This window comes from Kogia breviceps, chromosome 1 (genome assembly GCF_026419965.1).
Source record: "Kogia breviceps isolate mKogBre1 chromosome 1, mKogBre1 haplotype 1, whole genome shotgun sequence".
Taxonomy (NCBI): Eukaryota; Metazoa; Chordata; class Mammalia; order Artiodactyla; family Physeteridae; genus Kogia; species Kogia breviceps.
Window position 1 is genome coordinate 14,598,716 of NC_081310.1, and position 23,603 is coordinate 14,622,318.

At 38.5% G+C, this 23,603-nt stretch overlaps 1 protein-coding gene across 1 annotated transcript in view; it reads right to left on the reverse strand.

Moving 5' to 3' along the window:
- The window catches only part of USH2A (usherin), an 833,496-nt gene that overhangs the window by 783,200 nt on the left and 26,693 nt on the right, over positions 1-23,603 (reverse strand). Inside the window, exons 2-3 of the mRNA XM_059039022.2 lie at positions 18,058-18,747; positions 14,049-14,214 (exon numbers count right to left, since the gene is read on the reverse strand). Of these exons, the coding sequence (XP_058895005.1) occupies positions 14,049-14,214; positions 18,058-18,542 (651 nt within the window). The 5' untranslated portion in view covers positions 18,543-18,747. The remainder of the gene's footprint in view (positions 1-14,048; positions 14,215-18,057; positions 18,748-23,603) is intronic.

Sequence of the window (23,603 nt, forward strand, 5' to 3'; positions counted from 1 at the left end):
GAAAATTTAAAAACTTGCTATATGGAGTCAAGAGTACAGTTAAGATAATGGAATAGAAACTTTGAACTTGAAGACAAATCAATGGTATTTACCTAAATTGAAACAAAAGAGAAAAAATATTAAAAGAAATAAAATGAAGAGAGCCTCAAGGATCTGTGGGACAATAACAAAGAGATAGTACCTATATAATTAGAATCATAGAGGAGAGTGACATTGAAAATATATTGAAAGAAATATTATCTGAAAACATTGAAAAATGGCAAAAGACATAAACATACAGATTCATGAGGCTGAGCAAACTCCCAATAATAGAATAATACCAAAGAAATTCATGCCAAGAATTCAATATTAAACTTCTGAAAACAAAGCGCAAAGAGAAATTCTTGAAAGTTGCCACAGGAAAATGATGCAAAACTAATAAGGGAATATCCATTCAAATTACAACAGGTTTCTCACCTGAACGATGGAGGTCAGAAGGAGCAGCACAACGTTTTTCAAGTAATGAAAGAAATTAACTCTCAATCACAAATTTTACATCCAGCAAAAATATCCTTTAGGAATGAAGGGAAAATCAACACATTCTCAGTTGAATGAAAACTAAGAGAATTTGTTTTCATCCAGCCCACTCTTAAAGAGGGACTAAAGAAAGTCCTTTAAACAGAAACAAAATGACAACAAAAAGTTTAGAATTTCAGGAAGAAAATAAGAACATCAGAATGAGTAATATTAGGAGTAAATACATAAACTATCCTTATCATGAGTTTATTAAATAATATTTGTTGGTCAAAGCAAAAACTTTAACACCACTTGATGTGGTGCTCAATGTATGGAGAGGAAACACTCAAGACAATTATACTTAAAAAGCAGTGTAGGTAAAGGGACCTAATGGAAGTAAAGTTTCTACACTTCAACTGAAGTGACAAAACATCAGTGTCAGCAGACTAAGTTAATTATATATACTGTAATACCTAAGCCACTAAGAACGTTATACAAAAAGATACACCAAAAATGTTATAAATAAAGATGGAATCCTAAAATGTGTTCAAGTAACCCACAGAATGGTAAGAAAAGTGAAACAGAAAAACCCAAATCAGAAGAAACAGAGAACTAATGACAAAATTGCAGACATAAGTCTATCACATCATTAAGAAGCTTAGATGTAAATGGTCTAAATACACCAAATAAATGACAGAGATTGGCAGAGTGGATTAAAATTAGATAGATACATAGATAATTGATATACACATAGAATATAAATACATACAGAATATATATATATATATATAACATGCTATGCAACAGCAGAATACACATCAATTTCAAGTGCTCACAGAAGGTTCACCAAGAACGTTGGACCATTTTTATAAAAACTCAGCAAATTTTAAAGAACTGAAACCAAACAGTGTTTTTTCTGACCACCATGGATTCAAACTGGAAATCAATATCAGAAATATAATTTTGTTAAATCTTCAAAAACTTGGAAACTAGACGACCTACTTGTAATTAATGCATGAGTCTAAGAAGTCTCAACAAAAATAAAAAAATACATAGAACCGAATAAAAATGAAAATACAACATACTAAAATATTTGTGATACAGCTAAAGCAGTACAAAGAGGAATATTTACAACACTAAATTAAACATTAAATGAAATTACATACTAAATCACAGCACTAAACCTACTGCTTGCTTTTAAAAAGAGAAAAGGTCTGGAAATATCAATCTAAGTTCTTAACTCAAGAAACCCCAGAAAAAGAGCAAAATAAGCACAAATCAAGCAGACAGAAGGAAATAATAATATAAAAGCAGAAATCAATGAAACTGAGGATAGCTAAACAACAGAGGAAAATCAAGGAAAAATGTGGTTTTTCAAAAATATCAATTAAATTATAAACTTTTAGCAAGACTAACAATTATAAGAAAGACACAATATCAACAATGAAGCAGGTGATATCACTTTAGATCCTATGGCCAGTAAAATGATAATAAGGGGTAATAAAAGATAAGATGAATAATATTACAGTCACAAATTCAACATCTTAGAAGAAATAGACTAATTGTCTGAAAACCACAAACTACCTAAAATCAACCAAGATAAAATAGACAATCTGAATTAAAGAAATTCAATTTAATTAAAAATCTCCAAATATGAGATCTCCAAACAGCTTCACTAAACCTGGAGATGCCTACCAAACATTTAAGGAAGAATTAACACTAATTTTACATAATCTGTTTCAGAAAACAGAATAAGAGGGGACACTTCCCAATTCATTCTATGAGGATAGCATTAACCTAATACCAAAAGATAGTACGAGAAAGGAAAATTGTGGATCAATACAGCTCATGAACATAGATGGAAAATTCCTCAGAGGAATACTAGTAAATCAAATCAAGCAGCATATCAAAGGAATCTTCATGACCAAGTCCAATTTATTCCAGGTACGTAAAGCTGGTTAAACATTTGAAAATCAATCAGTGTAACCAACCAGATTAACAGGCTAAAGAAGAAAAATCACATCAATTGATGTAAAAAAGGACTTTAACAAAATCCAGCGCTCATTATGCTGAAAATTTTTAGTAAATTAGCAAAAAAGGGAAATTTCCTCAACATGATGAAGAGCATCTACAGCTAACGTTATACGTATTTGTGAAAAACTGAATGTTTTCTCCCTAAGATCAGAAACAAAGCAAAGATGTTTGTTTATAACCACTCTTATCCAACATAGTGTTAGAAGTTCTAGCTATCGCAACAAAGAAATAAAAAAATAAAAATCACACAGACTGGAAAGAAACGGCTCCTAATTGCAGGCAACATGATTGTCTATGTAGAAAATCCCAACAAATTACAAAAGAACTTTCAGAACTAATAAGTTAGTTCAGCAAGGTTTTAAAATATAGAATCAGGGCTTCCCTGGTGGCACAGTGGTTGAGAGTCCGCCTGCCAATGCAGGGGACACGGGTTCGTGCCCCAGTCCAGGAAGATCCCATATGCCACAGAGCGGCTAGGCCCGTGAGCCATGGCCGCTGAGCCTGCGTGTCTGGAGCCTGTGCTCCGCAACGGGAGAGGCCACAACAGTGAGAGGCCTGTGTAAAACCAAAAAAAAAAAAAAATTTTATATATATATATAAATATATATATAATCAAGCCCCCCCAAATCAGTGACATTTTCTGTATTATAACAAAAAATATGTGGGAACTAAAATTTAAAACCTATAACCAATTTCAATCACTCCAAAGAAAATTAAACACTTATGAATAAACTTAGCAAAACATGCACAGGATCTGTATGCTGAAAATTACAAAATACCAATACAAGAAATCAAAGATCTAAATTGTTCATGTATTGGAAGGTTCAGCATAGTTAAAAGATACCAATTCTCCCCAAGTTGATCTACAGATGCAATGAAATTCCTAACAAAATCCCAACAAGACACTTGGTAGACACAGGTAAATTTATTCTAAAACTTATATGGAAAAGCACAGGCCCTGAAATATATTTAAAAAAATGAAATCTGTGGTGAAGTAAGGAACAAGTTGGGTGTGTTTATAAAAGGGAAATTTGGGGTAGCCTTATGGTAATAGAACTGTTCTTTACCTTGACTATGATGGAGCCACAAATCTACATATGTGATAAAATTGCATAGAACTACACACACAAACAAGTCAAGAAAAATGGAAAGTCTACATAAAGTGGGTGGATTGTACCACTGTCAGTATCCTGGTTGTGATATTATACTATGGTTTTGCAAGATGTTACCCTTGGGTAAGGGATACTTGGGATCTCTCAGTATTATTTCTCACAAATGTTTGCAAGTCGACAATTATCTCAAAAAAAGTTAATTAAAAATAAACGAAGAAGCACTCTCTACACTGGACCTCTCCAAGTTCAGTGCTCCCCAGTTTTCAAAATTTCTTGGGTCTCACTTCTCTTTAATATTAATAAAAGCCTCTTCCCACAAACTTTGAGATGTTCTGCCTGAGACTGCTGCAGGTATTTTAAGGGATTAAATAATAATGGTCACCATTTGTCCCAATGTGTATTCCCACAGAATTCATCTTATTTCCAGTTTACTGCTACCTCTCATTCAACCCAAACACTGAACCCAACTCTTTTATATAAATTCCCTAAGGTACCAAACCCCTCAAAATAGCTACCTGTAATCGATTTTGTCCAAGTAACTTCAACAGCACAAGGGATTTGCATCCCAGAAAATAACAAACTTAAAATTACATACTGTACATCCATAAGCTAAACTTTCTTGGTCCACCCCACCCCAAGCCGAGTCTCCTCTTCCAGCCCCTGGTCTCTGGCTCTCCTCCCCTCCCCGACCCCTCATCTGGAATGCCTTCTGTCCTTTCCCTGCCCTTTCCTTTTTCCTTTCTTTCTTTTCTTCCTAGACTGAAAACCATGAACACAAATCATAAACAAAAGAATCCAACTAGTTTTCTACTTCTAGAATATACAATGTTTTTCAGGGATTATCTCATGTCATCTTTAGAAAGCAGAATGAAACTGCTTTTCCTGATATGAATACTTACAAAAAATATATACTGACATACATACACACATAATTATATATATTATATATATAAATATCAGTTTTTCTCTGCTGTAATTAAATAATCGGAAGATTAGCAAATCTATGAAAGTCTTTCCATTCTTGGGAAAGTTTTTATAATTTGTTTTATTTTAACTGTTCTTTCTTTGGCTTAGAGATATCTAAACTGGTATCTTGAACATATGCTCTTATTATGCATCCAGAACAATACAGCTGCTTGGAATATTTTTGAACGTCGCATTTGAGAGAGAGAAATACCAAGGGAAAACATATGTGAAAATAAAACTATTCAAGGCCATGTTTAAATAAAGTCATATTCTCTCTTCCATTACCAAGCGATACATACCATAGGCCAAATTCTGCCCTAGGTTATATGCGCACTCTTCTTTTTGACTTTAGTGGGAATTGCTCATGTATAACTGAAGGCTTCAGTTAGCCCCGTGCGCACAAAAATGCCTACCCTCAAAAGAAGCAAAAATTATCTGTCTTATTATATTTGGCTTTTAGATGAAAGTGATATAATATAAATGACCATTTCATTAGATAATATAGGTTTTAAAAAGCACTACCATCAAATTTTAACCATTACAAATTTGAGAGAATTACCATAGTGGCATTTGCAAGACCAGAGATTGCTGAAACAAATAAGGAGACATTGGAAAATACTTTTCTCTTTATCGCAATGTTCAATTTTAGTAGTGCATGGAATAACTGTGCACTATAATATTTGTATATATTTTCCTTTTGTATATATTGTACATTTTCTAGCTATTGGCTGAGAATCAACCATCTTCTAGCAGAAAAAAATTGCTAAATTCTTCAAATATCAGTTTCTAAGTTTAAATCTTAATTTATCCACAGCTTGCTTTAGATTTTGATTAGAGGTTTTTCCAGAGGAAAGGTCTTACTGAACATAAATTTTTGCTATGAAATTTTAGATTGATAACATTCAGACTTGAAAAGGGTAAACACTACAATGAGGGGCTTCCCTGGCGGCACAGCGGTTGAGAGCCCGCCTGCAGATGCGGGGGACGTGGGTTCGTGGCCCGGTCCGGGAAGATCCCACGTGCGGCGGAGCGGCTGGGCCCGTGAGCCATGCCCACTGCGCCTGCGCGTCCAGAACTCATGCTCCGCAACGCGAGAGGCCGCAACAGTGAGAGGCCCGCGTATCGCAAAAAGAAAAAAAAACACTACAATGAGAGGTGTGTTCATCTTTTTGCATACATCGGAGAGACAAACCTTTTCTTTTGGCGTGTGCGTGTGTGTGTGTGTATATATATATATAGTGTATATACTAATGGAGAATAATAGTTATGAAATAGATTGGATTAGGAGCAGGTGAAAAAACCTGGGTTGTCTGTCAGACAGAGAAACCAAAACAAAAGACTTCATAGCTCTATGTAAAACTCTAAGTCACTTTTTCCAGCCTTTTGCATTTAACACATGATATATTTCTTTCTAAGAAACCAGACCCCCTGAGGCTTACTAACATCTTCCGCTATTTTCATCTTCAGGCATTGCTCACCTATTCCTGGTATGTAGAATTTCTTCCTTCCTCCTCTTCTCCACCTTAAAAGCCTATTTTTCCTTCAGTAGTTAACTCAGATCCTACCTTCTTTATGCATCTTTCCTGACATACCTGAATTGGAACGAGTCATTCCCTGTCTTAAATTCTGATTATTTTATTTTGTTATACACTTTGTAATCCATCGAGGAAGGAAGGAGAACGAGAAATAATACTTGGGCCCCACCCCAGACCAATGAAGACACAATGGAGTGTGGGCATCTGAATATTTTTGAAAGTTTCTCAATGATGCTAATGATCTCTTCTAGAGTTGAGAATTATTGCTCTGAGCTGCAGTCTGGCTTGTAAGTACTAAATATCAAAAATCTGATTCTCTTCCAGTGTTTCTCCTTGGGCAAATGAAACCATTAGTCATACAATCATCCAAGCCAGAAATCTGGGATTTATCATCTCCCTTTACCTTAACCTCTACTTTCCTGCCATCAACAAGCCCTTTGATTTTTTTTTTTTTTTTTTTTTGGTGATATGCGGGCCTCTCACCATTGTGGCCTCTCCCGCTGCGGAGCGCAGGCTCCGGACGCGCAGGCTCAGCGGCCACGGCTCACGGGCCCAGCCGCTCCGCGGCACGTGGGATCTTCCCGGACCGGGGCACGAACCCGCGTCCCCTGCATCGGCAGGCGGACTCTCAACCACTGCGCCACCAGGGAAGCCCAAGCCCTTTGATTTTAATTCCTAAATAGCTTTCAAAGCTGACCACTTTTTTGTGTATCTGCTACTGCCATCATGGTTCAAGGTATCTCACTTGGGCTCTAAGAGTAACCTAACAACACTTTTTTCTTGTCCTCATGCAAACTGTTCTCCTTCAGTGCAACCAACATGGTCCTTCTGAAAAGATAATCTGCTCAGGCCGTACATTTTCCTTACTTCCCCCACCACATCTTCCCTCATCCCCTGTTCCCTGCATAAAGCATCTCAGTAGAGTTCTCTTGAAAACACCCTAGCGCGGCCAACAATGATCTTTAAAACACAGCATCTTCCAATGGCTCTGGCTACATTTCACATGCTTCTCCACTTTGGCTGCTGCACTCCACCTCCACTGGCCTTTCAGTATCTCATACGCAACAAAGTCCCTTTTACAAAAGGGCATTTGCACTATTTGCTATGCACGGATGAAACGTTCTTCTCTACTCTGGTCACCTAGTTCAATCCTATATGTTCTTTTGAATACATATTGCTATCAGTTAAATTCCGTCCCCCCACAAAAGACAGATTGAAATCCTAACCCCCCATGTCTGTGACTAGGACCTCATTTGGAAACAGAGTCTTCATGGATATAATCAAGTTAAGGTGAAGTCATACTGAGTAGTTGGACCCTAACCCAGTATAACTGGTGTCCTTACAGAAAGAGGAGACGTTGACACACACACACACAGGGGAGGAGATGGCCATGTGATATCGGAGGCAGAGAAGAGGCTGATGCATCTGAAAACTCAGGATTTCTGGCAAACACCAGAAGCTAGGAGCACCAAGTGAGGCTACTCCTCTATGAGTGTTAGAAAGAGCACGGTCTGGCAGATACCTTAATTTCAGACTTCTGGCCTCCAGAACTGGGAGAGAATACATTTTTGTTATTTTAAGCTACTCCGTTGGTGATTTTTTAGGGCAGGCCTAGCAAACTAACACACATATCTAGTACAATTTCTTCAAAGTAAGCCTTCCTTGACTTCAGAGATTTGATCAAATTGTCCTTCAGATGATCCCACAGAACATATCACACTTATAATTTGGTTTTCCTTGGTGTGATTGTCTGTCTTTTCCTTCTAATAGACTGTAAGCTCCATTACAGCAGACTATAAAGTACTTTATGAGACATTATTTTCTTTACATGTCATGTATAGTAGAAGCTAAATAGGCTGGGTTTATCTTTGTTCCCAATTGTCACAGGTATCTATCATTTCAAGGAGCTACATGATCTTCCTAGGGTTGTACAAATTTTAAGTAAAATATCAAGAATTAAACATTGCCTTTTGGCTAAATATTATGATAGTTTAAAGTCTGCTACATATTATAGTTTAAAGTCTCATGCAAAAATGTACAGAGAATAATTTTTACTTGGAGGGTTTTACTTTTCTCCATAATCAAGTGGGAAGAATTCCCCCCTGTTTTTAAGGTATCCTTACAAGAGGCTTGGTTCTGTATGCCATGCATCAGGTGATCAGGGTGGGTTAAGTGGATTATTCTTTCTTCAATCCACTGTAGTCTTTCCTGACTGTCATAAACCAAAAAGATATTGAGCAGCACTGTATATAAAATTATATTCTGTTATGCATTTAAGGCACCTGTATCACTGAGAGATATAACTGTAAACTATATTGATTTGAATTATTTGTACAAATCATGTAAATATGTGAAGCATTACAAATATGTACAAATGTATGAAAATTCATTTATATTTTATTTATTTTACAAATATGTCTTGTTTCAGTTCTTGGTTTTTTGTCGGGGGAGTTCAGAGAACTTTGATAATTAACTACTTCTTCTGTCTTCACAGTGACCTAGGTTCACAGCAATTTATTATTTTTTTAGGTAAAGGTCAGAGAAAATTGAGACTGCAAATTCCGGCAGATAATTTAACCTCTCTAAGGCTCCTTTTTTAATCCAGTACACCTAGTCAGTGCTCAATAATCACAGCTGTTATTATTATCATCATTTTCAGCTGATTATTCTGAAAAGCTTTGTTAAATTCTATTGATCTTTACTTCATTTTGAATAACAAACTATTCCCCTAACTTGGGTGATATTCAGTTAGCTAGCTACAAACAGAAGGCTTTCATATACATGTAAATAGTTACAGTTTAAAGTAATGAAAATTATTAAAGGAACGATATGGACTGAGATTCTCTCGTGGTGGGAGTCGAGGTGGTGCTCCCAGGAGAATCCCAGTACACAGAGCTTCCTGAAATGAATGAGGAAGCTTCCATAAGGCTGCGAGGACATTTTATGTTCCTTCAATCAACAGAGATATGGCAATACCTTTATAAAGTGTGCACGTGGGCATACACTCCGGAGATTAATTGAGAGAGTTGGTTTATCTATTCTAACAAATGTTGGTTAAATTGCATTTTCTTTTTCTCCAGAACCATCAATAGTTTCCCTTTTTCAGATTGAATACATAAATCAAAGAACATTTTTCGGGCTTCCCCGGTGGCGCAGTGGTTGAGAGTCCGCCTGCCGAGGCAGGGGACACGGGTTCGTGTCCCGGTCCGGGAGGATCCCACATGCCGCGGGGCGGCTGGGCCCGTGAGCCATGGCCGCTGCGCCTGCGCGTCCGGAGCCTGTGCTCCGCGCAACGGGAGAGGCCACAACAGTGAGAGGGCCGCGTACCGCAAAAAAAAAAAAAAAAAAAAAAAGAACATTTTTCATGAACAAACTATGATTATAAAACTCCTATTCTTCGTCTGTTGATCCCTAAAACTTTACGTACCCATGCATTTTTTTTCCTTCACTGTATCAGATTAGAACTGCTCTTTTTCACTTTACTGTAGCTTGGATCATCTGTGGCTCTTGACTTGTCAGTGTATCAAGGAGCCCTCAAAATAGCATAGACGATGTGAAAAATCCCACTGCTAGACTACTTCTTGCGTCCATACTTGCAGTATTTCATCAGCTTCTAATTATAGTACATAATTGTTTGCATTTTAGCATAATTACTAATGGGTTACTATACTAATGATTCTTTGATGCTATTTGTCCTATAAAATGTGTAGAACTACTTAAGGGAAAACAGTTTTCAGAGTTTCATAAAACTCTGAGGTTTTACTTTTAAATGATGTGCAACTAAATGTCAATATACTTCCAAGTTGTACTACCCACAAGCCCTAACAAACTGCTGAAGTAAAATCCTTTTGCATATTTCAACACTTCTTTTTAAAAAAAAGAAAATCCGAAGAGGTCTCTTAAAATAACTATAACATGTGCTGATTCAATATGAAAACTAAGCTTTAAAAAAACTCTGCTAATATTATCAGTGTTCCCCATTCGATAATAAAAAGTCTGAATTGATTTTTTTCCAGTTTTAGTACCAAATATATGACATAACGAATTTCAGCTTGATATAATTTGAAATAGCCAATATATTAAACTCCAAAGTGAAATTTAAATTGGCAATCATGTCAGATTCAAGTCCCTGAATGAATATTAATTTAAAAACTAATCATTTTCCAACAGGTTGAAGCTTCAAAATGCTAGTTCTTGAGTTAAAGCTGTTAGATCCATTACCGTAACATCAGGCACTTTCTGTTTAGGAAAGTAGACCTCCAACATTTGGTATGTCTGGCTCTTCCTAGCATCTTTTTTTTGCCCAGGGATTTAATTATTTAAAACTCATTTCTTTTTCTGGATTTGGTAAGTTAGAATTCTGATTTTACTGATGGAAAGCTGATACTGAGTGAACCTGTCTGAGGTAAGGTGTAAGGTCAGATCGGTTAATTAATTTTATGTCACTGTGTCTTTCTAAGTTAAATTCTGAGTCACCTCCATGAGTAAAGATGTTTTATGTTTATATACACACACGCACATACCATGTAAATTCGTTGATTGTGGCCGTATTGGAGGATGAGTAAAAATATATGCATACACATTAACTACAGACTTGCAATTTTAAACTTGACTAAGCCAGATTATCAAGTATGTGTTCTAGCCTAAGCCCAGAATTATGAAGTCCCTAATCCCAAAATCAAACAGAATTTGGATTCACTATATGATAAGGCAACAGAGAATAAGTTACAATTCATATTAAAATATGTTCTTTGCAGTTAAATAGTGAAAGAGTTACAAGCTGCATTTGTCCATATCTTGGCTATGAAATCTACCAAAAAAAAATGTTTCTGTGTAATAAGTACCAGAGAGCAGGGGGAAGCAGAAAAAAAGCACAAACCCAATCGTCAGTTGAGAAGAAGCTCTGTCACTTACCATCTCTGTCTAGACAACCCTACACAACTTAACAGCTTTCCATACTTTAAAAGTCACTTACTTTTTAACGTAGAATTCCAGGAAGTCTTGTTTTGTTCATCTAGTCCTATCCTCTTACTACATAAGTGAGAAAACGGAGTCAAGTGTATTTGTCAAGAGTACTGAGCAGCATTACCTGAGTCAGATTTCTCTACTCCTCATCTCTTATTCTTCCCACTGCTTTTTGTATTAACTGCCAAGGAATGAGCACATTCTTTATTAAACATCTCTAATAGGAGTTATTATAAATATTGTAATATCTTAAATGTAGTCAGACTTGTTTCCAGTTTAAAGGAACCCTATGCAGAACTCCAATTTAAATAATTGCTCTTTAATTTTTATTTGAATGAATCCAGGTCTTCACAATGCTGGGTGCCCCCAAATCTATCAATAAATGCCAGATGAATAAATAAGCGATCTGCATGGCTTTTCTAATGATTTATGACTGTTTCATTCTGTAGTTTTAACCTAAAATGTAGAATGGGGGGGGGGAACTTACGTAAAAGAAAATAAATAAAAGAACACAGATTGGATAGGACAAATTTTCTCTTGATAGTCAGTTATGAAATAAAGCAGTCTCATTAAATCATAAGTACTTTAACCTTTTCTTGAAAGAAGGGGAAGATTTAAAGATTTATAAAGAAATTTTGCCTAAACTAGTAAGTGACTCATATTTGACATGTACTGAAATGATAATGCTGATTCCAATAGGCACTCTAAGAGCATCTGACTCCCAGGGGAGTAATTCAGTCATGGTTACCTCTTCACATTTGGAATTTTAAACTTTCTTTGTAAAGCTTTTAATGTACTACTGCCTGCCAAAACATGGCACATTTTCATGGATAAGGCAAAATAAAGGCACGTAAAAAGCTTTTTTTTCATCATTGTTGATATAAAAATATGTGACAAATATAGCTATTCAACATCGTTTGAAAATTCCATTTCTTCAGTCTTCGGTGGTTTCTTTTTTTTTCCTTTTTTTGGCCACACGGCGGCACGCGGGATCTTAGTTCCCCAACAAGGGATCAAACCTGCGTCCCCTGCAGTGGAAGCACAGAGTCTTAACCGTTGGACCGCCAGGGAAGCCCCTCTGCAGTTGTTTCTATGTCCATTTTTTATATGGAAACGTTCTAACACAATTCTGTTGGTCTGGTCAGTGGGTGGAATGGACAAGATATAGAACAAATTAGTCCCCTGTCTGCTAACTCCTGAACAAATGAGAGGCAAGCGTGACACAGTGAATCCATCGTATGCTGTAGATATCAGACGTGACCTATCTTCTTGTAGGTCCTTTCAACCCTGGTGGCATGGAAACCTGTGCGTCCTGACAACCAAATTTTCTAAACTCCTATCCTCATGAAAAGCAGAGTAGATAAGTCGAACATGATGACTGAATATCACTGTGTCAATACCATCCTATGGAAATCAATCATCGCTAATTCTCTGCATTTCTACTTTAAATGTTCTTCCTAAGGCTTTTAATGCATCGCAGTGCACATACATGGCAGAATTTCATACTTACTACCAGGCCAAACAAAGGGATGTTTCAAGTGTATTTACATCCTCAGTAACAGTAGCTATGTTAAAAGAGACTTTAAAATCCAAATAACAATTTTCAAGACCTTCTAAGTGACATAGGCTGGAACCTGGGACCCTTTGCTGCAGTGCTTACACCCGGACAAATGTTCCCTGGAGCAACAAAATATAAAGAAAGAAACTATAAGGGACTAAAACTAACTGCATACATGTCCAGTTGGGGCAAATCATGGACAAGATACAAAAAGACAAAAAAGAAAACCACAACCAACCGCCGCTTCTGAAGAGCCAGAGCAAACGCAGGGCAGCGCACATGCCCCCTGCACACAGCACCACCAAGGGGGTGGGCAGACCGCCTAAGCCACCACTCTGGTCCAATCCCCGGACACACCCCTACCCTCACCCCCTATAAGGAATCAGCTGGACCCCGCTTCCGGGAGCAGGCAAGGGAATCTGTTACTTGCTTTTGCCCCCCGCTGCTGCAGCAGGGGCCCCGGTAAAGCCTTGCCTGCATTTTTTTCTGGCCTCTGATCAATTTCTATTGATTAATTTAAGGAGGTCAAGAACCCTGGTGAGTAGCATAAGGAAGTCTACCTGCTTCAGGGTGAGGGGGAAAAAAAGTGAGAAATCAAAGATTATTTTCATAAAGTGCATGAGGGTACAAATGTCCTCTAGGGCAAATGGGGTTTGCATGGGCCACATTTGAGCACACCTACGAGAGCATATACTGGGAACTACCGTACCCAGTACCTCTGGTATACAAGGCAAGGGTGACTTAAGCCGCACTGGACCATTCCAGAGCCCTAAAGAAACCAAGTAAACTGTCTCCACTCCTGACAACTATAAAATACCAACCATCTCGCAGTTATCCGTCTTTAGCAGCTTCTAAGGTGAATACAAACTGTGGGTGACAACTCAAGCAATAATATAACACCTTTTGAGTGTCTGATGTGTGAAGTTCATTAGTTCTAAGGTCAGCATTTTAACACAACAGCCAAACTGTATTCATATCATCAGATGCTATCCACCAAAAACCGCTGTAAACACCAGGCAGGGGTCTTAACACTGCCAAGACCAGTAAAATTACAACTAGACCACAAAAGAGCCCTTCCACATTTCTGAACAAAATAAAATACACGAAGCGCATAAAACAAACATTTCCTGAGGATATCACCCCAAACGGGATTGTCCTAACCTTCTGTGGGCGTTTTCACGGTAACTTTGAGGGGGAAATTCTGGTGTACCGAGATACATCATTAGGTCATTTAAATATTGTTTTTCTTTCGTTGTCATTTACACATGGTTGAAATCTAAAAGGGAGCGCTTCACATCTGATGGGGAGATGCCATTCAAAGGAAAGAAGGGAAGACGGATCCCTGCGTTTAACCAAGTGTTAAACATGTTTTATTTTACTCACCTGCACACTGAGATGAATCCATTGCTTCACAACAATTCGCCCCAGCGTCATCACTCTTATTGGAGGCTGCAAACCATTTACTGTGCGGTAGTAAAACATGGTCTCTTTCTCAGATATTGTAAGTTTGAACACAATCCGCCCATCCGCTGTCTTCTCTACAACACACCTTGGGAAGCAACCAGAAAAGAGAAAAGGTCAGCCTCCAACCAAAAGCGAGGCTAAGGCATCATCCAGTGATGGTGGTGTAACTGACCCCAAACTCCACTCAAAGCGTCACAATGAATAAGTTACCTGAATGTTATCAGATGCAGGGCAAGCTTTCTTTCAATTAAGAAGCCCTTTTATTTCCATAAACAATAGAATTCTTATTTACAATACATTCCCCCAGAACCTCCACTCCCTCTATTGGAGATTCATGATGGGAGCTAAAGTGGTCGAATCACCCTGTGAAACCAACACTTAGACCATTGGCTCACTAGTTCCTCTGCTATGTCTTTTTTTTTTTTTTTTTTTTTTTGTTTTTGCGGTACGCGGGCCTCTCACTGTGTGGCCTCTCCCGTTGCAGAGCACAGGCTCCAGACGCACAGGCTCAGTGGCCATGGCTCACGGGCCCAGCTGCTCTGCGGCATGTGGGATCTTCCCAGACCGGGGCACGAACCCATGTCCCCTGCATCGGCAGGTGGATTCTCAACCACTGCGCCACCAGGGAAGCCCCTCTGCTATGTCTTTTATAGGAAGCAGCACAATACACCACATCCAGCTTGGGTACTGAGTCACCATCATAAATCTTTTTTTCTTTTCTTTTCTTTTTTTTTTTTTTTTTTAATGTAAAGAGAGGTTAGTGCCCATAGAAGGCTCTAAACTGCTAACCCTGAAGTCAGAATCGCTCTATTTAATTCTCATGATGAAATGGAGAATGGACAGCTATAGTCTTTACTTCGCTCATCATCAACTAGCCAGAAGCCAGAGCCAGTGTCTGTAGCTTGCCATGACCACACGGCCCAACTGAGGCGCTGAGATCACGGTAATGATCCTGGATGAAAGGTCATCCAATCTTTTAAGAGTACAGTGAAACATTCTGATAAAAATAGAAGAATTTTCAGAAAAATTTTAGGTCTGTGTAGGGCCAGTTATCAAATTATTTTTTTTTAATCACTTCTATCCTGATCACAATGGCACTCTTTTCCCATCCCTTTAAATAGACATTTTTATTTTTTATGTTTTCTAATTTCTCTATTGATTTATGTTTAATATATTTTATTTTATACTAATTATATCATTGCATGTGCCTAGCCACTCTGTACCCAATGAGCACAGACGGATATGAACTTAAGCCCCTTTCTTATTATATGTCAACCTAGCAACTCAACTTTTCAGCAGATGAGAGAAGAGCCCTCTGAGCAGATTACTTCCCAAAATCTTCTATTTAAAGAGGACTACCATGGACAGTAGCCATCAACATCCCCTCCAAATAACTAGCTATGAAAGATGCTCTTCAGCCTGCATCTCACAGACAAGAACTCAGGAAGGCGGTCCATCCCAGGGAGGAGAATTTCATCAAGTCCTAGAAGAGTCTGGGTTCCTTTCCTCACCTGGTTGCCTCCTACTCAGCATCTCCAGGATAACGCCTGATCCTAGAATCCTCCCTGCTCAAGGTTCGTAAGGGGCCTTCCCTTGAGCTCACTTAGCGTGCTGCCTTGGTAACAACACCCATCCATCCGTCTTCCCATTCGGTCATGAGCTTCCTGACAATAGCACCATAGCCTGGTTTATAGTAGAGCCTCAAAAAAATGAGTCAGTGATCTGAATAGGAAGAATTGAAGAGGCAAAGGTAAGACTGGGCAAACAAAGAATTACTGCTAAAGGTGTTTTTAAAACTTTCCTGAAAGGGCACATTTTTTCACAAATCAGTCCTTCTCATTTGCATTTATTCTTTCTGAGAATTGAGAGGTAGTAATATGACTGGAGAACACTTAACAGTCACTATTTCACGGTCACTTTTTTACTCTATTTGTACATATTTAGTGATAAAGTTATGAGACCAAATATATGTTTTATATTAGGCAAATATGTTTAGTTGACATGCAGATTTTATATAAAGTGGAAATACGATCTTATGGAAATTCTATTGTGATTGTTTTTAACCCTATGGAAATTCTATTGTGACTTTTCGTTTTTTAACCCTTTGGTAGGTGAATATTTCTAAGTCACTGGAATGAAAGAGTTTCTCTCTATTCCCTGTCTCTAGGTCTTAAACAATCTAAGAGTTTGCCTCTGTTCATTTCTCTTGAGTTAAATCTACAAGTTAGAATTTGACCATTACTCAAGGATGTACTTGCCACATGCAGGCTTATTTCCCCAGGCTTACTGAAAATGCATTTCTTAATATGTTATTGATTATCTTCCTTGCTATTTTGTTTGCTTGTAAACACACTAGCTTGGGTAGATAATGAATGTGAGAGGAAGGCAGGTAGCAAAATATTTAGGAACTGGATTTATTTTGCTCCTGAATAAACAATAATTGGATAATCCATGTTTTGTTTGTTTTACTTATCTAGTACAAACACCCTGAAATTCCCCCAATTCCCACAGGTATTTCAGTTTTGAGAATGGAAATGACCTTGATGCATGGAACTCTCAAAACCATATACCATGTGCTACTGCCTCTATAAATACTCCTCTGTCTTATTTATACAAAATGATACCAATGGAAGATGAATTTGGTAGTGACATATCCCTTCTAAAAAGCTTGGAAAAAATATTTTATCCTAGCCATATTTATCAAGAGACAATTTTTTAAAACTCTTTGCACGTTAGTTACATAAACTAAGTAGGCTGGATTTACTGACATTTCAAACAGTAAGAAAACAGGGTGTTCTTTTAGGGCACATACAGAAATAGGGGTAATGGTTTGTGATGATTTTCACTCCAAATAAAACAAAATGAAAATACGCCAACTTTCACTTGGCACATTAAAACTAAACACCAAAGATATTTAAGACATATTTGCTTGTGAAATTATAAGACTTTTCTGGTTTGTTTCATGAGTTTTTAGCTATTTGGCCAACATCCTCATACAAAGCAAACTTCACAAGGAGAAGAGGCAAAAGCCCTACAAGAAGACGAAGGATAAGCAAAATATGCCTCAAAACGGTCCTACTCATTCCAGTTTCCAGATTGTTTCTAAACACTCAGGGGAAACATTAGATATCAGCTTCAGAAATTATTACAGAATGAAAATCAGGTGATTATAGAAAATAACCAAAAAATGTTAAGGAAGCCCCCCTCCGAACTCACTGAAGGCATTTCTACTGGGATCAATGGCATGAATGCTTTTGAGAAACTTTTACGCTTCTCTCTATATTTCCTAACAGAGGAAAATGCCAGGAAACAAAGGGCCAAAAGCGACCTCTTTTCAGAGATAGAGTGTCATTCATTTATTCAACTCATTATTGGGCATCTTCCAAGATGAGTTAAACAAACATCTCTTCCTGGGAAAATAAGGATGCAGACAACACCGTCCTAAGCCCTCAGAGAACTGCATGCCTAATGAAAATTGTATACTCTAGTAAGGGCAAGTTGTTTATACAAACCTGGACCAAAACTTTGAAAATATCCATTATTTGCATTACTAGTCCCCACGACTTAAAACTCAGACTGGGCCTGGTTGAGCCTCTGAAAACTACGACCAAAATCTACGACTAAACTGCCTGGAGAGAAAAAAAAAAAAAAAAAAGGAGCCAGGTGTAAACATGTCTGCCTGCCATGAAATTATTTTAACACACTCTTCTTTGAGGGTTTACTTCATCCATGGAAAGGAGAAAAATACTTTGAATTTAGGAAAAAATATTTGGAATATAAAGTTGACCAGGAGAGCCTAAAATAGGAGTAGGTCTTCAGTGGCGTCCAAAGGGCCTTCATTTCTAGGTTGCAATTCAAGTTGCAGTGCCCTTGACTCTTACTGATTTTGCAGGACCCTAGGAAAGCTTACACTCCCTCTACTACTTACATTACACCTTCTTGCTCGGGTTTCAACCACACAGCTAGAGTAAACGACGCCGCCAGCCTGGGAGCAGCAGGAGAGACAAAGCAACTTTGGTGATTTCCAAAAATGAGACTTGCAGAATGGCTGTGGGCCCCGGGACTTAGATCACGCCGGTCTACGGTGATGCAGCCGCCGAGGCCTGCCGAGAAGAGGGCAGCGTAGGTGGGGGGTGACGATCGGTAAGGACAATCCTGAATGCAGAACCGCTGGGGACAGACCCGAAGGCCTTCCGCTGCGGCCGAGCTCTGACAGAAGGTGCTTCGGGCCGGGAGTCCACACGTCGCTTGCGTTGGCACCACCGAAACCTTCTTGAAAGCTGCCACGTTCTCCAGCCTTGGGAAAAGGCCCTGCGAGTCAGCCCACGACAGGGAAGCAAGATAGGTAAAGAGCCATGTCTTCGGGGTGGGAAACAAGAAGCCGAAGCCCAAGGAAAGAGCCAGGCAATTCATGTTTACACAAAAGCATTCTCCTTCCGATCAAGCGTTCCTAAATAAATAATAAGGCCGACGGCGCTGGCCAGCGACTCTTTAACACGGGGTGCTTTAAGTAACGTTGCCATAAATCCATTTTCGGGAAACTGCAGATGACGTTTCACGCCGGGATAACACCGGAGGCCTCCTTAGTGACGGCGAAGACACGAGTAGCAGCTGGTGTCTGGGAATCAAAAGCAGAGAGTCAAGGAAGAGCTCTTACATCTTTAAAACTTTCGGTGCATTCCAAGCATGGGGATGCCGAGTCCCCAAGAAACATTACTAAACTTCTTAAAAACATTTTGAAGTACACTCTCTAGAGTAAAACACCCCCTCTTTTGGTAACTATCTTCATCGGGCACATCAAGCACTTGGAAAGTCCACAGGACACCCAGTTTGACGTACACACATGCGCAGATACTTTTATTCATATATTTCCCCACACGGTAATTTCAGATGGCTACTCCACCCCAGGGAATTAGCACTAGCCACTCTCCTTCACAAGGGAAAGAACTATATAGACTTCCTTTACACACGCACGGAATGTTGTTAACGCAGAGCTAACTTGCAGGTGTCCCGAATAAAGCTGGCAAAGCACTTCGGGCCTTTCCCCCGCCTCATTGCAGCATGTGCAGCAACTTTAAGCTCACGGTAAAGCTGATTAGAAACCCAACACCATCTGTCCGTCCTACGCCTTCGTATTTAGCAAACGTTTGTGTGTTTCCTCATATGACTATTTGTAGGTTACATATGGACCCCTAATACTGTGTAAGTAATTGTATTGATAAATAAGCTGAGTTACCATTTCTTTATTGCATTTCAACCAGGCCCCTCAGTGTGACAAATGGCTCTTCACAGGACCGCTGTCCCTGGTTGCCTGGCAACGCTGCGGTAACCTCCGGAAAGTCTCAGCAAATAGGCCGCAGCAGCAGGACGGCCCCAAGGAAGACTTGGGTGCCCAAGTCAGGGATGCTGCACAGCGAACGCTTGGTTACCTGAAACTCTGAGTGCAGTCTGCTGGCTGGCCCGCCTGGAACTGAGCTCCTCAAGCCTCCAGCAGGTGCCTCAAGCGGTGGGAGGGCCCAGCGTGGGGCCAGGCATGCATAATTTTAAAGTAGCAGTGCACCTTATCCTCTAATCCCTTTTCGTGCCCCTCCCCTTTCCCTGGCTTTCATGCACCTCAATGCATTTAATCATGTCATCAAAATGATCTGCCACTGTCAGACAGTAACACAAGGAGCAATTCCCAGTGCTCTTCCTCTTTTCTGGGCTACAAATATATTGATGCGCTAAAAGCTTGGTCCATTGATGAAAGTTTCTGTTACCCATTCAGTGGGTACTGCATTCTTCACCCCAGGATACCCTCTCCTAAATAAACATGCTTCTCCAGCTTATGAGGAAAACCTGATGTGATCGCTAGATGTTGTATTTGGAAGATCAGGGATTTTAATTAAACTACAGAAGCAAAAGGACTGCTGACTTTTTAGCTGCTTGACTGGCTATGAATATGTGTGTATTTATGGATGCATGTTTGATGTCAATTCTATGTAGTTCTATTACATCCAAAACTCTCTTCAACCATCTGGGGACATCTCATCCTATATGAGAAACATTCTAAAGCAATTGATACTTCTATCCCTCCACTGTCTTAAAAATGGAAAATTCATTTGGGAAACAACTAGCCAGTTGGGCTTTTTCAATAAGTTATCATATTTAGAGAAATGTTTAGAAGTGAGAGAAATGTCTGTATGGCATTTCTTGTTAGTGAGGCAGCCAGAGACAAATCCAGAATGTCTACACTCAAATTTCCTTTCATTTCTCTTCCAAGAGAGACCTGGCCATGACTTTTAAATATCAACTTTACCAATCAGAACTAGGTGCTTCCAGAGGAAATCTTCATCTTTTGTCAAATTATCCTATTCTCTCTACTAGCTGATTATTATAATCCTGCAAGGGCAACTTTTATTTAAAAACAAATTTTAATGCAAAACCAGCTAATATGTAAGGAAAATCTGGGGAAATGTTTGGAAATAGGTACATAGGACACAGTGAAGTAGACAAATGGATTACTCACACCTCTACAAAACACGCAACCAATATTTGTCTTCAAATGTGTTATTCAATGGCTGGCTCCTCTTTATGCCTTATGAATCCAAGGATTAACTTTAATTTTTAATTGTGGTGCTTCAGTATATCTTTTGGGTCACCATTCTGGGGATGAAAAATCATCTCCACATAACAACTCCTGCTTTGTGGTAGGAAGTCATGATTCAAAAGAGACGATCTAAGATTAGCAACTGTGCTCCACAACCAGAAACGCTGCCTGAAATTTGCAAGGGCAGACAATGGATTGACATAGCCCTCAACTTTTGCAATTCTGTACTATCAATCCTGAAGACACATCTGGTAAATGATTTGGGCACCAAAAGTTCTACCACCACTAGAAGTGCCTGAGAAATACATAAAGAGAAAAAAAGTAAGAGTGTACAGGAGGAAAGTTTAGTTCAACACAAGTAACTATGTGCTACTATTTTTCTCATATATTTTCATGGATTCACTGGGTAGTTCTGTTCTAGACCAGCTTGGCTGGGGCTGGATGGTCTGATTTGGCCTCACTCTCTCATCTAGCAGTTGGCTTGACACTCAAGGGAGTCTACCCCATGCTCATTCTGGTGGTAGCAGAAAAATTCCGAGCAACATAAGATGGGAGGAGCCTAATGTAAAAGTATTATTCAGGCATCTGCTTATATCATATTTGCTAATGTTCCCATTGACCAGAGCAAGTCACATGGCCAAGCCCAGATTCCAGGGCTGTGAAATTGACTCAGTTCTTCAAAGAACAGTTGAGAGTTGCTAGCAATTTCTTCTTCTAGTGGTAAAGACATCATTGAATCAGAATTTCCTTCTTCTGAAAAAGTCCAAAAAATGGTCTTTTAGTTAGACAACTGTAAGTAAGTTCATACTCATTATTGTGGAAAACATTACTGTAATAAGCTTAGTTTTTCAAGCCCTTGACGCTTAGCTCCTGTTGATGGACAAAAATCAAGGGATATCCTTGGGTTTTTAACATCCCTTAATTTACTATTAAAATTGACTAACCTCTGGCATAACTGATCTAGAAAAACAGTGAATGTATAATAAGTACTATTAGATGTGAAAATAGAGGCATAAACTACAGAGGCAATGTGATTACAAATACAAGAAAATGTAGACAATTATATGAGAATTAAACTTGAGTTCTTAGGCAAATTGGAGAAGTTGCTTAAAATATTTCCAACTTAGACTGATTCAAGAAGAAAGAGAGATGGAAACGACCCAGATGTCAGCTACAGAACAGATAAAGAAACTGTGGTATATGCATAGACTGGAATGAGAAAGCACATTGAAAGAAAAGTGAGCTACCACTACAAGCAACAACGTGGATAAATCTCACAGACATGGTCGTCAGTGAAATAAGGCAGACACCCCCGAGAACATAGTGTATGATTCCGTTTATATGAAGTGCAAAGGCAAACTAATCTGTGGTGACAGAAGTCAGAACAGTGCTCTCTTTAAGACAGAGGAAGAAACTGGAAAGTGATCAAAGAAGCCAGCAGGAGTGCTGGACATTTATCTTGATATAGGTGGTGGTTACACAGGTGGATACATTTTTAAAAGTTCATCAAGCTTTACACTTAAGGTTTGTTCACTTTGTGCAAATTATATCTCTATAAAAAAAAGAGTAGTAAATTTTTAAAAATTTAAGATGAATAGTTCTATCTGTCATAGTCTGCAGTTAAATTTCTTCCCACAAGGAAAACGGTGGGCCTGGAGAGTTGTACAAATCAGTTATACCACACATCTCGGAAAACTTTAATTCCAATTTTTAAAAACATTCTTGCAAATCGAATAAGAGAATATTTCCCTTCTTTTTTGAGGCAGTATAACCAAAAGAGAGAGAGAGTGTGTGTGTGTGTGTGTGTGTGTGTGAGTGAGCGAGCGAGCGAGTGTGTGTGTGAGAGAGAGAGGAGAGAGACAGAAGTCAGGAGAATATGATAAGGGAAAATTAAAGACCAATCATGCTCATATACATAATGCAAAAAAAAAAAATTCTGAATAAAACATAAGCAAACGGAATTCAGAAGTATATAAAAAGCTTAAATCTTTTAAGCTGGCTTTATTCCAGACAAAGTTGGCTTTATTCCAGAATTGCAAAATTGGTTTGAATTTTAAAAATATATTAATTCACCATAAAAATCGTAAAAATTCTTGTGAGTTTTTAGGACCAAAATCCTTAACAAACTAAAGAAAACTTCTATAACTTGACAGTTTACAAAAACAACATCATATATAATAATAATCAGGATAAATAGCACTTTTGTTAAAATCAGGAGTAGTGCAAGAACACCTACTATCACAGCTTCTAATCAACATTTTACTAGCCAGTGCATGAAAATAAGGAAAATATAAACCAAAGCATAAGTACTGAAAATGATTATCAAATGTCATATATTTCTCTAAATAACAAACTCTAAAGACAAATATTTGACCGAGGTTCTAGAGAGAAGATGAACATATGATGAATGTTGCTCATCAATTTTGGCCTCTTTTTTCTAGGCACATACTACTTGACCCCTTGTCAAGAGGTGGCCACGTGACTTGCTTTAGCCAATGAAATATGAGCCACTGCCAGGGGAAAGCTACAAGGACCAGTGGGCAGTTTCCTGTGCTCACTCCCTCTCCCCCTGCCACGTCCAGACGGTGCCTGCTCTGTCAGCCTCTTGCCCTGGCTGCGAAGACACAGATCAGAGTCTGCTTGCCGGCCCTACTGGACACACAGCATGTGTGAAAATTAAAAGGAATTTTTTGAAATCTTGGAGTTCTTTTTTACTGCAGAATAATTTAGTTTAATACGAGTGACGCGAACATCAGTAAACAAAAATCAACTGCACTTCTCTGTGCCAGGTAGAGAATGAAATAAACAAATTAGAAAATATAACTAAAAGATGCTATTCATATTATAAGGTACTTAAGAACAAATCTAAAAAATGCATTACTACT